This window comes from Neophocaena asiaeorientalis, unplaced genomic scaffold (genome assembly GCF_003031525.2).
Source record: "Neophocaena asiaeorientalis asiaeorientalis breed wild unplaced genomic scaffold, Neophocaena_asiaeorientalis_V1.1 scaffold357, whole genome shotgun sequence".
NCBI classification, from domain to species: Eukaryota; Metazoa; Chordata; class Mammalia; order Artiodactyla; family Phocoenidae; genus Neophocaena; species Neophocaena asiaeorientalis.
The window spans coordinates 1,556,127-1,571,858 of NW_020173270.1; the positions used below are offsets into that span (position 1 = coordinate 1,556,127).

At 38.6% G+C, this 15,732-nt stretch overlaps 1 protein-coding gene across 1 annotated transcript in view; it reads left to right on the forward strand.

Moving 5' to 3' along the window:
- Positions 1–15,732, forward strand: part of LOC112400296 (zinc finger protein 699-like) — a 65,781-nt gene that overhangs the window by 27,115 nt on the left and 22,934 nt on the right. The window contains exon 6 of the mRNA XM_024746006.1: positions 11,878–12,077. Within this exon, the coding sequence (XP_024601774.1) occupies positions 11,878–12,077 (200 nt within the window). The remainder of the gene's footprint in view (positions 1–11,877; positions 12,078–15,732) is intronic.

Sequence of the window (15,732 nt, forward strand, 5' to 3'; positions counted from 1 at the left end):
TGAAAAGACAATGCTCAGAAAGGGAGAAAATATTTGCAAACAAAGCAACTGACAAAGGATTAATCTCCAAAACATACAAGCAGCTCATATAGCTCAATATCAAAAAACAAACAACCCAATCCAAAAATGGGCAGAAGACCTCAATAGACATTTCTCCAAAGAAGATATACAGATTGCCAACAAACACATGAAAGCATGCTCAACATCAGTAATCATTAGAGAAATGCAAATCAAAACTGCAATGAGGTTCACCTCACACCGGTCAGAATGGCCATCATCAAAAAATCTACAAACAATAAGTTCTGGAGAGGGTGTGGAGAAAAGGGAACCCTCTTGCACTGTTGGTGGGTATGTAAACTGATACAGCCACTATGGAGAACAGTATGGAGGTTCCTTAAAAAACTACAAATAGAACTACCATACGACCCAGTAATCTCACTACTGGGTATATACCCTGAGAAAACCATAATTCAAAAAGAGTCATGTACCACAAAGTTCATTGCAGCTCTATTTACAATAGCCAGGACATGGAAACAACCTAAGTGTCCAGCTATTGATGAATGGATAAAGAAGATGTGGCATATGTATACAATGGAATATTACTCAGCCATAAAAAGAAATGAAATTGAGTTATTTGTCCTGAAGTGGATGGATCTATAATCTGTCCTACAGAGTGAAGTAAATCAGAAAGAGAAAAACAAATACAGTGTGCTAACACATATATATGGAATCTAAAAAAAAAATTGTTCTGAAGAACCTAGGGGCAGGACAGGAATAAAGACGCAGATGTAGAGAATGGACTTGAGGACATGGGGAGGGGAAAGGGTAAGCTGGGACGAAGTGAGAGAGTGGCACTGACATGTATACACTACCAAATATAAAATAGATAGCTAGTGGGAAGCAGCTGCCTAGCACGGAAAGATTAGCTTGGTGCTTTGTGACCACCTAGAGGGGTGGATAGGGAGCCAGGGAGGGAGAAGCAAGAGGGAGGAGATGTGGGGATATATGTGTACATATAGCTGATTCACTTTGTTATAGAGCAGAAAGTATCACACCATTGTAAAGCAATTATACTCCAACAAAGATGTTAAAAAACTGTTTTTAAAACAGAGGAGATTTAAATTAAAGATAATCTATCATCATATTTTCCTGTAAAAATACTTAATAGGTAAAACAGATATGTTTGTGTCTCAAATATTATTTTTTTAAATATAGATGATTTAAAGTAAAAAAGAAACAATAGTGCAGCCTTTGAGCAGGAATATACATAACAATATCTTTGAGTTGTTTTGCAGATACAAACCTCCCCAGGTGGAAGAACTTAACTGTGTGCTGTCCACAAGCACGTAGACCCCAGATCGATTGGAACCAGAAGGTTGATGACAGTGACTCTCACTTCACCGTCAACCAATCAGAAGAATGTCCAGGAGCTGATCATGTCCTCTTTGAACCATATTGTAAAACTCCTCACTACCCACTCCAGGTTGGGACACACAGTTTTGAGAGCGTTAGCCTGCTGTGGCCCCCTTTGTCTGGCAAAGCAGTAAAGCTATTCTTTTCTACTTCACCCAAAACTCTGTCTCCAAGTTTTAATTCGGTTTTCAGTGTACAGAGGTCAGATTCAGCTTCAGCAGCTCTCACCACTCGTACCTGGTAGCTTCACTACTAAAGAGGAACTGGATTCAACTTAGCTGCTCAGGACTAAAAACATATATCTATATCTATATCTATCTATATCTATATCTATATCTATCAGAAAAGAATTCTGATTGGTACAATCATGTCCTCTTTCCACGCTGGACAAATCAACTGTGGTCAAGAGACAGTGTGACTGGCAGCCCCTTCAGAACCACATTCACTTATTCAATTTATCAAACCTATTTTTAATGAGTATTTACTATGAGTCGATCATTATTTTAGGCTCAACTACCACAGGATAAAGAGGATCAGGAGCATGGGGAGGACAGGTTGTCCTAGTAAAAAAGGGTGGTCCTAGTAAACTCATTGAGAAAGTTACATTGGTGAAGATGGTGAATGACTTAGGTGAGTGGTATCTGGGGAAAGAGTGCCCCAGGCAGAGGGTAAGGTTAATACAAAGACCCTGAGGTAGGAGGTTGCCTGGGGGGAATGTAGCTGGAGCAGAGCGAGGGAGCACAGAAGAAGAGGAGAACAGGTATCATCGGCTGATCATGTGAGGCTTTCTCTGCCACTGAAGGACTTTTGCTTTCATTTTCTCTGAGTGATGTGAGGAATAATTGTAGGGTTTACAGCAGACACATGACATGATTAGGAATTTTAAAAGATTCTGGATGCTGGGTTGAGTGTGGATTGTAGGATGTGAGGAAGCCTGCTTGGAGTTTACCTGTAGGCAAGCTAGGTGAGATATAGGTGGGTAGGACCAAGGTGGGGATAGCAGTGTAAGGGTTAAGAATTGGTCTGTTGAGCTATATTTTGAAGGCAGAGCCAAAAGGATTTGCTTCCAGGCAGGATACATGTGTGAGAGAAAGAGAGGAGACAAGAATGTCTCCAGGGTTGGGGCCTGAACAACTGAAAAAATGGAATTGCATCTATTGAGACAGGGAGGGCTGTGGGTGGAGCAAATTTGGGAAGGAAAGGGGACATTAGAGATTCAAGTTTGAAATGTCAAAATTGAGATATTTCAAATGGGTATATATTATGTGATTCTACTCACATGAGGTAGCAAGAGACAGAAAATAGAATGATGGCAGCCAGGGGCTGGAGGAAGGGAGGAAATAGCATTAGCATTTAATGGGTACAGAGATTCAGTTTGGGAAGATGAAAAAGTTCTGGAGTTGGATGGTGGTGATGGTTGCCCAACAATGTGAATGTGTTTAATGCCAAGTGTACACAATTATACACTTAAAAACGGTTAAGATGGAGATGGATCCAAAAAATATTGCTGTGATTTATGTCAAAGAGGGTTCTGCATATATTTTCCTCTAAAAGATTTTTAGTACCCAGTCTTACATTTAAGTCTTTAATCCATTTTGAGTTTATTTTTGTACATGGTGTTAGAGAATGTTCTAATTTCATTCTTTTACATTCATGTTATATAAATTTAACCACAATAAAAAACATTAAGTAGTGCAAAATAATGGAGAAAGATTGAGATTTATTTCAGATAATGTTTTCAATGTCATTATAAAATAATAGAGATTGATTGGAATGTTTTAGATAAAAATTTTAATATCATTCCTCAACAGTCTAGACCGGGGTTTCTCAACCTCAACAATATTGATATTTTTGGTCTGTATTCTTTTTCATAGGGAGTCCCCTATGAAAAAGTCCTGTATATTGTATGATATTTAAAAGCACCCCTTACCTCTACCCACTAGATGCCAGCACTGAGTTATGATAAGCAGAAATGTCCCCTGTTATTGTGAGGTTAAGACTCACAGACTAAAGGATGGGGTTTTAAAAGTTCTAAAAATAATAAAGGGATAAAAAAGTGAGTTTAGAAATTTCCCAATTACACATCAAAAAATTAATGTGAGTAGGTTTGTGTTCTTTCAAAGATACTCATCATGTGTGGAGGAATTGAGAAAAACAAAAAGAAAAATAACTAATTGTACTGCATAAACATCAATATCTGTTTTTCATGTACCACTTCTTGTACGCTCATCTTTGGCAGTGACCCTAATATCTGATCTTTTCTACTCACAATGCTATAACTTCATTTTAACATTATTTTTGCTAAGGTCCAAACACATTAAAGGACCCCAGCATTTACCTCCAGTCTCTCCAATCCACCTTTGTTCACTTGGTATTTGGCCAAGGATACTCACCATGGAGGTGGGAGGGGGGGCACTGGGAATTGGGAAAAGAACAAAGCATACATCACATTATAGGGCACAGACATAACTACCTTTGGTTTTAATATCCCAATTCCTATAAATTCAACTTTGTCATTGACTCTAGTAAGTTATTCATTTTACTCTCTATGAAATAACTGCATTTTAGTAATACATTTTTGCCATGGATGCATTATTTTAAATATGTCAACACATAGTCTCTCCCTCTCATATCCACCTGTACCTATCCACCATGTGCTCTACCCTAAAAATACCCCCTGTCACTTATCCCCACAAGGTAAATAACATCCTTCTCTCCATATTCAATTTGATTTTGGTATAAAGTTTTCTTCATATCAATGACAAACCAATCTCTGCCTTCCTCAGAAAGGGGTCTCTGAGTCAGGAAGGCTGCATGGACAGGATTTAGAAGGTTACATCACTCCACTTTCCACCTACATCCCACTTTATACAGTAGAAAAAAACAGGTGAGCCCAAGCACATTTTACTTATTAAAGTCTTCAAGATCTAAGACCACAATGAAATCTAATGAAAATATATATTCTGGAGTGAGTTGATTCATCTCTACTTAAAAGAAATCATGTTCACTGGGAACATTTGTTACGTTTGGCCATAGAATAGCTGTAGGTTGGCCTGGTGTTGATAGAGGGGCTCTCCTAGTGCATCAGAAACAAGAGGGTCTACTTGAGACTGCATGACCTAAAGCAGTAGAGTGGGGTCTGTCGTACAAAATGCAGTACCCAATGGAGAGAAAGTTCTACCCATATGCTAGTTTGTGTCCAGGGAATTTTTGTTGAGATCATGGTGGTGTGACTAATTTGGGAATATGCTGAAAAGTAGATGGACAGGGCCTGAGTCTTGAATTGCTTGGAGCACATAGTCCTTATAGAGGATGGGCCCTGTGTGGTGGGCAGTATCTGAGATACTCTCACTGATCCCAACTCCTGGTTTTCATTGCTTTGTGTATCTTACTGCCATTGAGGGCGAGATGTACATAGAGACCCACTTCCAACAATGAGAATGTGGAAGAAAGGTTGGGAAGTCCCTGCTGAGAATAGAGTAAAAAAAAATCTGGCTTTCTTCTTGCTGCCTCTCTCTTGCATTCTTGATGGCTCATATTGATAAAAAACAACTGCCCAACCAGGAAGCCATGTGTCAAGGAACTGAAAGAATTCTCTGGACAATATTCTGTGAACAGGTGAATCCTACCAACAGCCTCGTGAGTGTGCTTGAAAGTGGACATCTGCTGATCCAGTTTTGAGATGCCTGCAGCCCTGGCTGATCTTGACTGCAACCTTCTGGGAGGCCCACTGAAATATTTAATTAAAGTATCAGGTATTAAAGAATAAAAGTCAATAGTTTTCTAATATGCCAATGTAATTCATTTAGAGAAAAAACTTAGAAATGAAGATTCACTCAAATTAGCACACACACACAAAAAAAGGAAAGAAAGATGTCCAACCCAGTAATCTCTACCATACCTAATGCCAGCTGAGCAAGCGCAAAGAAATGAAAATAAGAAGTTATCCTTAGAGACAAATATTAACTGTGAAAATGGAAAGTATCACATCCTTGGTATAGACCTAGTGCTGCATAGATTTCATGATCGATACAATGGATCTGTAGATAACAAAACACACATTGAGTGGTTAAATTGAGAAAAAAAGTCTGAGTTTTATGTTAGAATTCTGCAAGTTAGAAGTAAGAAGCAAGAGTACAGGTGAATTTCCTCTTGAGGAGAAGAGGGACCTAGATCCTTCCCAGGACATTCACTTTTATCCTTTTTCTGTTCTGTGAATATTAGCAAGTCTCCAGAGCTTGGGACAATGTGGACCAACTGGCTAATTATGAGCTTTGGACATTGAGCCCTAAGGTCATACCATTGTAAATAATTGGTCAGTGTCTTCAGCTCATTAATTGGTCAGTTCTAACATTGTGGCTCCCCACCTGTGTCTCCATCCTTTGTAGGAAGCTGCATCAGAAGGTCCCAGCCTGAGTCTGTCTTCCTGCCAGTCCTGAGGGCACACCCTGAGACTTCATCACACAGCAGGCAGGAGAGGGGCAGTGAATCTGCGCTCCTTGGTCATGCTCCAGCAGAGATGCAGCCCAGCCCAGTAAGTGCTGAGGGAGAAAGTGATGGATGAAGGGAGTGTTGGGAGCATGATTTTTTCCTCAACAAGACAAACATGGCAGTTGGGACAGAGAGTTGGGGGGACACCAGTATACCAATTTCAGATTAGAGCCCTATGACATTTATGTTCTTGGTTCTGGTTGGAATTTCCTCCTCAAGAGGACAAATGTGATATTTGGTATAGAAAGATGAGAGGGCACGAATACAAACAGTTTTGGAATAAAGCCTTTTAGAGCTTAACGTTCTTTGTTCTGGTTGGGGTGTGAGAACTCTCATTCAGAGATCTGCTTCCACCCTCACTGGTTCTGGCTCTGGCTGGCATCTCCCCCACTGTAGCAGCAAATGGGTCTCTGGAAACTTCCCCCTAAGCACTTCAAATAGTTATGAAAGTGGCGATAAGGATGAGGAGGATGACATGAACCATAACATCAGTTATGATGTGATGTGATGTGATGTGATGTGATGTGATGTGATGTGATGTTGTTATGTTATGTTATGTTATGTTATGTTATGTTATGTTATTGAAGGCTTCCTAAGTGTCAGGCTCTGAGGTATGACTTTTATGTTTCTTGTTTGATTACACCTGCATAATTTCTCCCAAATTATAAGTGCACACCTAAGTATTATTATAGTAAGAGGAAAGAAACACAGCATTTTATGTAACAGGTACCAGGTCATGAGTTAGAAAGGGTTGAAGCCAGTCATTCTGGGCAGACTGAGTCCAGACACAGGGCATCTGGGCAGTTTTCCCCCTGCCACCCCAAACAGTCATGTTACTTTCCTGTCAGTCCTGGTAGAGATTCCCTGCTCACTTTGCCCTTCCTACTTGGAGTTTTCTGGAGGACACAGGGGAGGGTAGTAGGTAGCACTTGCTGCATCAGCTAAAGGAAGGATGTCTAAGAACACAGGTGAGGTCATAGAAATAATTGGCACCTGACATTTCAGGGTAGATCTCTCTGTTGACCCTGTTCCTGGATTTCATGTCACCTGTCCACCTTCTCCTCTGTATTTATAATCGTCTGACTCAGTCACGAAAGGAGACATAAAATCAGAGTCTTAAGGTTCATTCCTATGCAGGAAAATTAAAACAGTTTTAAAAATCTACCCAAGATGCGCCTGTGGTTAGACTGCTGTACCTCTGCTTAAAACTTTCAGAAAGTCTGAAAACAATGACATTTAGGGCATGGAACTTAGAGAATAAAAACTTAATTTTGGAGCAGCTGATTCGGAGGCTCTGGCAGAAACTAAACACACCATTGTAAAGCAATCATAGTCCAATAAAGATGTTTAAAAAAACAAAACTTAATTTTGAATCGTCTATGCTCCACTAATTCTTAGTGTGTTATGGGACAATTTCTTAGAATCCATGAGACTTAGTATTCTCAACTGAGTTGATTCCTCATTGATTCAAACCCACTGAATCAGGACTAAAAAAATAATGGTCGCCCTCTATGCAATAGCTATGTGATGGATGCATAAAGAAAGGGCAAAATACATTTTTGATATTGTGTTACTAATAATGATAAAGCTAATGCTCGTGTCATTAGATTTAAATATCTGTTGATCTGATGTTATGTTTTCCCTACAACCCTGACAGGACATTTTATTTTATTTTATACAAGTACATTCTTCATAGATGAAAAGAAATGACTGAGGCTCATTTATTTCTGATTCCCCAGAGCCCATACCTTGTTGGCACAGAAGAGGCACCAAGGATTAAAAAAGAAAAGAAAACAGTTAAGTGTTGAATAAACCGTGTGGGCAATATAGCTTCCATACAGTGGACCATTCATGCTGGTGTTTTCATCTTTTTCAGAATGTCGCATAGGAATAGAGACAAGATAAAATAGTGTTTGCTTCTGTCTATGTCATGGGCTTTCTAAGGGACATGTTTTCTTTTCATTTAATAGCGTATGCAGGATTCAATCATTGAAAAGCCATTGCAGAAATTTTCATAAGTATGGGGAAAAAAGAGTCAGAAATGGAGGGGACAACACATCTTAATGCATGGGCTGAGACACATTTTAGGATTTCATATCATTCCATGCTCCAGTGTCCTGAGCCAGGAAAGGCTTCGATCTTTTCTGCCATATAATCCATAAAACATTATTAAATTGGGGGGATTATATTTAATTAATAAACATACTATCCCAATAATGATTGACATTCTTTATAAAAATGACCCAATATTTATAAGTTACAAATATCCCTTAAGTGCCACACATGGTGTAGTGCTGGGTATTAGACTTCTTTTCCAGGAAGGTACAGAAGCATAGAGAGGAGGAGAAATTTATACACACTCCACATACATGGGGTGAAAAATCCAGGACTCAATCCTTGATTTGCTTATTCCTGCACCAGTTCTCAGTCATCTCCCCTGTAGCTAAATAGCGTTTCTTTTCTAACCTAGTTTGTTGGCTCAGAATGTGAAATGAAGGTAGAAGAATTGATTCATCCTCTTTGGTTCAGTGAGTCTATCTGTGAATTACAGGAATGCACCAGTAGTTCACAGGGGCCAGAATGGCACTAACATGATGGATTATAGGATTTTCTATAAATAGTCATGTTGTGCAGTCCAGTTTTGAAATCTAAGGTTGAAACAATTTCCTGTATAAGATGAAAATGTCATGTGCAGATATCATGACATTGTCACAAGGTAGACCTCAGGAATATTTTCAAATGATATCTTAACAAGTGATGATGTGGTTGATAGAAAATGATATTTGCATTGAAACAAATACAGACGACATTAGTAAAACTGAACATGCATCAATTCTTAGAAACTGCACAACTAGCCACCACTCTCATATTATATATAAATTCTCATTTGTATGATACCATATGAGCGAGGTACAGAATTTTCATAGGACTGTTGTAAGAAGAAAATGATATAAATAATAGTATACTATAAAATATGTAATGTAAATTAAATATTTAATAGTGAAAATACATTATATTATTACATTTTAAATATATGTGAAATATAAATTTGTTATATTTATATGTATAAATATAAATTTATAAAGTAAATGATGTTTTCCCTTACGTAATACTGTGCATTGGGTAAATGTTTGAAGTAACTGTATGTACTTCACAAAGAGACTTAACCACAAAGTTGTGGTAAACAAGCACATTTCAGAGGAAATATGTGTAGTATTCTGTTTAGGGAAGATTTTAAGAATGCAGTTTAGATACATAAATGAATATTGACATTACAGAAGCACTGACAGGGAAATACACCCATCAAATTCATGACAATGGTTGCTTTTGGGGGACAGTTATATAGAGGAATGGGATTGAGCTAGATACCAAGAAAGTCCCTTTTTATGAGTAAATGTTCAAATCTCTATAAAAGCTGAGATCTGAAGGAAATATTATTAAATGTTTATATTTAAAAATAGGTGTTGGTTATTGATGAGACTAATAATAGGTAATATTAATGGAAATTTTTATAAGTGTTAGGCAATATTCTAAGTGGTATTTATCAAGTCCAGCTTGACATTAGGGTGACCAAGAAACGCACATGCAGAGATTCTGAAATAGGTCCTAGGCTGAGACCAGGGTGCCTGTGAACTTTAAAATAAGCACACGTAAATTACCAATCAACTGGAGATGAAAACCATTGGTCTAAGCAATAATTTTTAAAAAATTCTTCCAATACTCTTACTAGGTAGGTTCAATTATTATCATAATTTCATAGATAAGGAAACTGCCCAACTGTGTTTACAGTACTTATTTTGAATAATTCTAGATTAAATCATAGTGTGACATGCCAAAATAATTAAACTGAGTTACCTTCAGGTAGGAGAAGACAAGGAATTGCAATCCCTGTATCAGGAAGAATTGACATGAAAATCTGCTGCATCTACATCAGAAGGCTGGGTTCAGACCCAGCTGTGGGACCTTCCCTGGTGCTGAACTCCTAAACCCTCCATAAACAGGAGGGTTTTATGATGAGAACAAGACCACCAGGTATATGAAAAAGCGCTCAACATCAGTTAGTATCAGGAAACACAAGTCAAAACCTAAATCAAATATCACCTCACATCTGTTAGGATGGCTATTATTGAAAAAAAAACCATAACAAATGTTGACGAGGTTGTGGAGTTTAAGGGAACTCTTCATTTTCTTGAAAGAAACTGTGGCGTGTATATATTAACAAAGGAATATTATTCAGCCATAAAAAGAAGGAAATCCTGCCATTTGTGACAACATGGATGGACCTGGAGGATATTATGCTTGTTGAAACACATACACCAGACATGGTCAGATACTGTATGATCTCACTTATGTTTGCAAGCTAAGAAAATCAAATTCTGAAAACCACAGATTAGAACTGTAGTTGTGAGGAGGAGGTGGTAGAGAAAGTGGGGAGATGTTGGTCAAAGGGTACAAACTTTCAGTTATAAAATGAATAAGTTCTGGGGATCTAATACACAGCCTGATGACTTGTTAATAATTCTGTATTGTAGTCTTGAAATCTGCTAAGAGAGATCTGCTTAACTGTTACTACACACACACACAAGTAGAAACTATGTGAGGTGACAGATATGTTAATTAACTTGATTTTGGTAATCATTCCCAATATCTATGTGTATTAAATCATCATTTTGAACATCTTTTAAAAACCTTCATGTTGCACAACCCAAATATGTACAATTTTGTCAATCATACTTCAATAAATTGAAAAAAAAGGAAAACAATGAAGTAGTATTATCCTACTAGTACTATCCCAGCACAGAATAGAGTCCACAAAAAGTAAAGTGGTCTCACACATCACACATTTTACCAACATGGTATTGGGTTGAAACAAATAACCTTGTATAAAATAAAAAATTTCAAGAGGGCTTCTTAAATTTTATTACCGTTTAATCATTGACAATGCTCTATACACTAACACCACATTCCAAGTCACCAATGCTGTATGATTGATCAGGTGTACTTAAGTAAACCACACTGATCAAAATTTGAAGTCCACCAAAGTCAAAGATATGAAGTATATACTTAATAACTTTTAAAACACAACCCTGATATTTGAGTAATTACTTATTTCATGAAGGAGGGAAGACAGAGAAACCAATGATAAAACTCTGAATATCACATAAAAATGTTTTCTGATTATGGACCTTCTTTTTTTTTTTTTTTTTTTTTGGTACGCGGGCCTCTCACTGTTGTGGCCTCTCCCACCGCGGGGCACAGGCTCCGGACGCGCAGGCTCAGCGGCCATGGCTCACGGGCCCAGCCGCTCCACGGCATGTGGGATCCTCCCGGACCGGGGCACGAACCCGCGTCCCCCGAATCGGAAGGCGGACTCTCAACCACTGCGCCACCAGGGAAGCCCCTGGACCTTCATTTTTAATTTAGAATCCAGATGACACACTCCCTCATTTCATAGAGATTTATAAATATTCTAAATAAAAGAAATACCTAGAATTTTATTTGAGTAAAATAAGATTTATATATCTATGGCTTAATTTCTTTTTTTATGGCTTAATTTCTTAAATTCAAATTATATTTTTTCATAAAGAGGGAAGGGAATTTCGCATTCTGTGTTATTTCTAAAGTAGGTTGTATTTAACTGAGATCATGAATGTATTACCTCTAATGTTCTTGTTTCCGTTCACTTTTCAGTGAAGTTTTATAAAGAAAGAGTGATTAGACAGAGGTGAAAAACACAGAAACTGATGAGGAAACAGTTCTAAGCAGATAGAATTTGTCACACGGAGAAATATTGCTGAAGGTGCTGAGGTATTTGATCTTAGAAATGAATTGCTTGAACCCAAAATATGGACACAGTGCCGCATGCCCGTTTACTTGTTTCCTTTTTTTTCCAGCCGTCTTTTCTTTTTCCAAAGGTGTCTAAGCTACACAGAACTGGAAATGTAACAAGTGTCTCAGAATTCTTCCTCACAGGCCTCTCAGATGATCCAGAACTGCAGCCTTTGCTCTTTATCCTGTTCCTGTCCTTGTACCTGGTCACCATATTGGGGAACCTGCTCATCATCCTGGCTGTTACCTCTGACCCCCACCTCCACATCCCCATGTACTTCTTCCTCTCCAACCTGTCCTTGGTTGACATCAGTTTCATCTCCACCACTGTCCCCAAGATGATCGTGAACATCCAAACTCATAGCAGAGTCATCTCCTATGAAGCCTGCCTGACACAGATGTCTTTTTTTATCCTTTTTGTGTGTATGGATGGTATGTTTCTGACTGCAATGGCTTATGACAGGTTTGTGGCCATCTGTCACCCACTGCGCTACCAGAGCATCAGGAACCCACGCCTCTGTTGTATTTTAGTTTTGGTGTCATTTTTTGTTAGCTTTTTGGACTCCCAGGTGCACAATTTGATTGTGTTACAAGTTGCCTGCTTTAAGAATGTGGAAATTTCTAATTTCTTCTGTGACACTTCTCGGCTCCTCAAGCTTGCCTGTTCTGACACTTTCACCAATAACATAGTCCTGTATTTTTTTGGTGCCACCTACGCTTTTCTCCTTTTCTCAGGGATCTTTTTCTCTTACTATAAAATTCTTTTTTCCATTCTAAGAGTCCCCTCATCAGGACGAATGTATAAAGTCTTCTCCACCTGTGGTTCTCACCTGGCAGTTGTATGCATATTTTATGGAACAGGCCTTGGTGTGTACCTCAGCTCAGCCATCTCACAATCTCCCAGGAAGGATACAGTGGCCTCGGTAGTGTACACTGTGGTCACCCCCATGCTGAACCCCTACACCTACCGTCTGAGGAACAGAGACATCAAAAAGGCCATGTGGAGGTTCCTCAGCAAAACGTTCTAATCTTAGTACCTGTGTAATCCACTTGGAGTGTGGGTTGGCAAATGTAGCAAAATTAATATCTAGACCTGAAAATTCTACCTCTCTCATCACATCATTTTTGTAGCTCTTATGACCTTCATGCCTCTCCTAGCTTAACACCTGGATATTGCTTCTCTTTATGGTTTAATGTGACTGGGGGAGAATTCTAGGATCCTCTGGGTGTCATAATTGCTCCTTGACAGAATTTCGTTACATCTATGGAAACTCTATAGTTTATCTTTGGTAGCCCCAACATCCTCAGAAATGACTAATTTCCCTTTAATATATTGAAATTTTACAAGTTTTCCACAGCTCTTCTGTATTCTCCATAGTAAATTCTATTTTTCAATCTGTGAATGCAGCTATGTGTGAGGATGCATGTCACTGCTTCTCAACCTTGGCTTTCATCGAAATCATCTGGGAAGCTTAAAAATACTGACCACTGGGTCTCACCACCAGATATTCTGATTTAACTGGACTTGGGTGTGGTCTGAGCATGAGGATTTAAAAAACCACTCAGGTGGTTCTAGTGTGTGGTCAAGGTTGAGAACTAATGATCCCAGTCAGACCTTTCACTCAAAGGTGACCTGTACGCCTTGTGTCCTAACTGCTCATGGACAAATGCCCAAGATCTGAAAGAGATCAGAGGTCAAAGGGGGAAGATATGAAGAGCCTACTGTAGTAACAGGCAATGTGTTTTCTCCATTATTTCTTTCTTTTTTTTTTTTTCTTTGTGGTACGCGGGCCTCTCACTGTTGTGGCCTCTCCCGTTGTGGAGCAACAGGCTCCGGACGCGCAGGCTTAGCGGCCATGGCTCAGCCGCTCCGCGGCATGTGGGATCTTCCCGGACCGGGGCACAAACCCGTGTCCCCTGCATCAGCAGGCGGACTCTCAACCACTGCGCCACCAGGGAAGGCCTTCTCCATTATTTCTGATTATTTTCTTCATATAGCTTCTCTACATCATACGCATGGGCCTTGCTTTGGGGTGGGGTGCTTGAAATCACTGCTCTATGTTCCATCTTGTGCTCATTGTACATATTTTCAACAGTGGTCTGTAAAAGCCTTAGTGCCCCAAACGCTCAACTGATCCCTTTATACCCCTCAAGCCCTTGGTGGAGTAGCTTCTCCCTTCAGTTATGATTACTATGTTACCACTTCGTTCTTTCTTGCCTTTCAGTCTCTCAATAATGCTTTAACTAACTCTCTATATTAAATGTTCTTCATTAAAATAACGAATTGGCTTTTTTTTTTTGACTGAACTTTGACTGATATTGTAGCACAAGTTATAAAAGTATGTTGTGAGGTGCCTGCAACTGCATGATTACAAAATGTGCACAGGTAAGATGGGTGGTTGTCAATAATACCTCTTAGGCATGGGTATGCAACTGGAAAATAGGCATTGGTATTATTTTTCCTATTGCACTGTGGCTCTAATGATGCCTGAGGACCATTAAATCACCCAAGTCATCACAATAAATTTATCTTCTTTTACATTACTATAGGATTGCGAAGGATCATGTTGTCAGAATGGGGAGGTCTTTCCTTTAACTAGCATCAGCCTGGTTATTAGCACTTCACCATGCTTCACTGTCTTCAGTCAGGGTAACTCAGTCTTTGGGCTCCTTTTGTTTTCTACAAGATGGTTTTCCAACCTTAGAGATGTCACACATCATTTTTGTGGTAGTTATCTTGGCTTTCTGAAAGCTTTCCATAACTAGTTTTATTGCTTTGCATTTTCCAACTGAGGATGAACAACTACTGCATCGATGGCAATCTTAGATATTAAAGAAGGGAATGCACGTGACGGAAGAGAATTACAATTATTTAGTGGGAAAAGATATTGCTCATTAAAATTATTAATATTTCTAAAATATTATATAAATATATATCTTAAAATTTTATATCCATTTATGCCAGCTTAAAAGATAGCCAAGAAACCTTGGAAAGGGCCAAAGGAATATTGCTTTTTTGTGTGTGCATGGTTTAATTCCCAGTATGTTCCGCTAAATTTACTAGTTTTTATTTTCACATAGCACCTTCTTAAAATTTTCAAAGATTGCTTCCATGTCCTGGCTATTGTAAATAGTGCTGCAATGAACATTGTGGTACATGACTCTTTTTGAATTATGGCTTTCTCAGGGTATATGCCCAGTAGTGGGATTGCTGGGTCATATGGTAGTTCCATTTTTGAGGACACAGGGAGGGGGAAGGGTAAGCTGGGACGAAGTGAGAGAGTGGCATGGACATATATACACTACCAAATGTAAAATAGATAGCTAGTGGGAAGCAGCCGCATAGCACAGGGAGATCAGTTCGGTGCTTTGTGACCACCTAGAGGGGTGAGATAGGGAAGGTGGGAGGGAGATGCAAGAGAGAGGGGATATGGGGATATATGTATATGTATAGCTGATTCACTTTGTTATACAGCAGAAACTAACACACCACTGTAAAGCAATTATACTTCAATAAAGATGTTACAAAAAAAAGAAAGATTTGTGCAGAAGCTAAAAATAAATAAATAAAAATTTCTAAGATAAATGAACATAGGGATTTTTAAATCTGAAAATATTATAATAGAATATACACACTTGAGTATTAATCTTAGATTTTCTACGAATTCATGAAATGCCTTTCCATAATGTTCACTATTGGTAAAATGGTAATAAATGCACTTGCAAGACAAGATTGTGTGAATTTAAATGATTCAAAAACAATGTGAAAATGATTTAGTTTTAAAATGTTGCCAAATGACTAGAAAATGGGATAATTTAGACTTACATTTCATCTTGTCATTCAGGACAGCTTTTTCCGAACAAACCATTTCATGTTCTCTTTTCTGGCTGTTATCCCATTCCATTAATTCTTCTGGAACAGTGGTGAACAGAACTACAGACGTTCTTCTAGAGGTAGATGCACCTGTTTCCCAACAAAAATAGAGCAGCGTTTTTTGT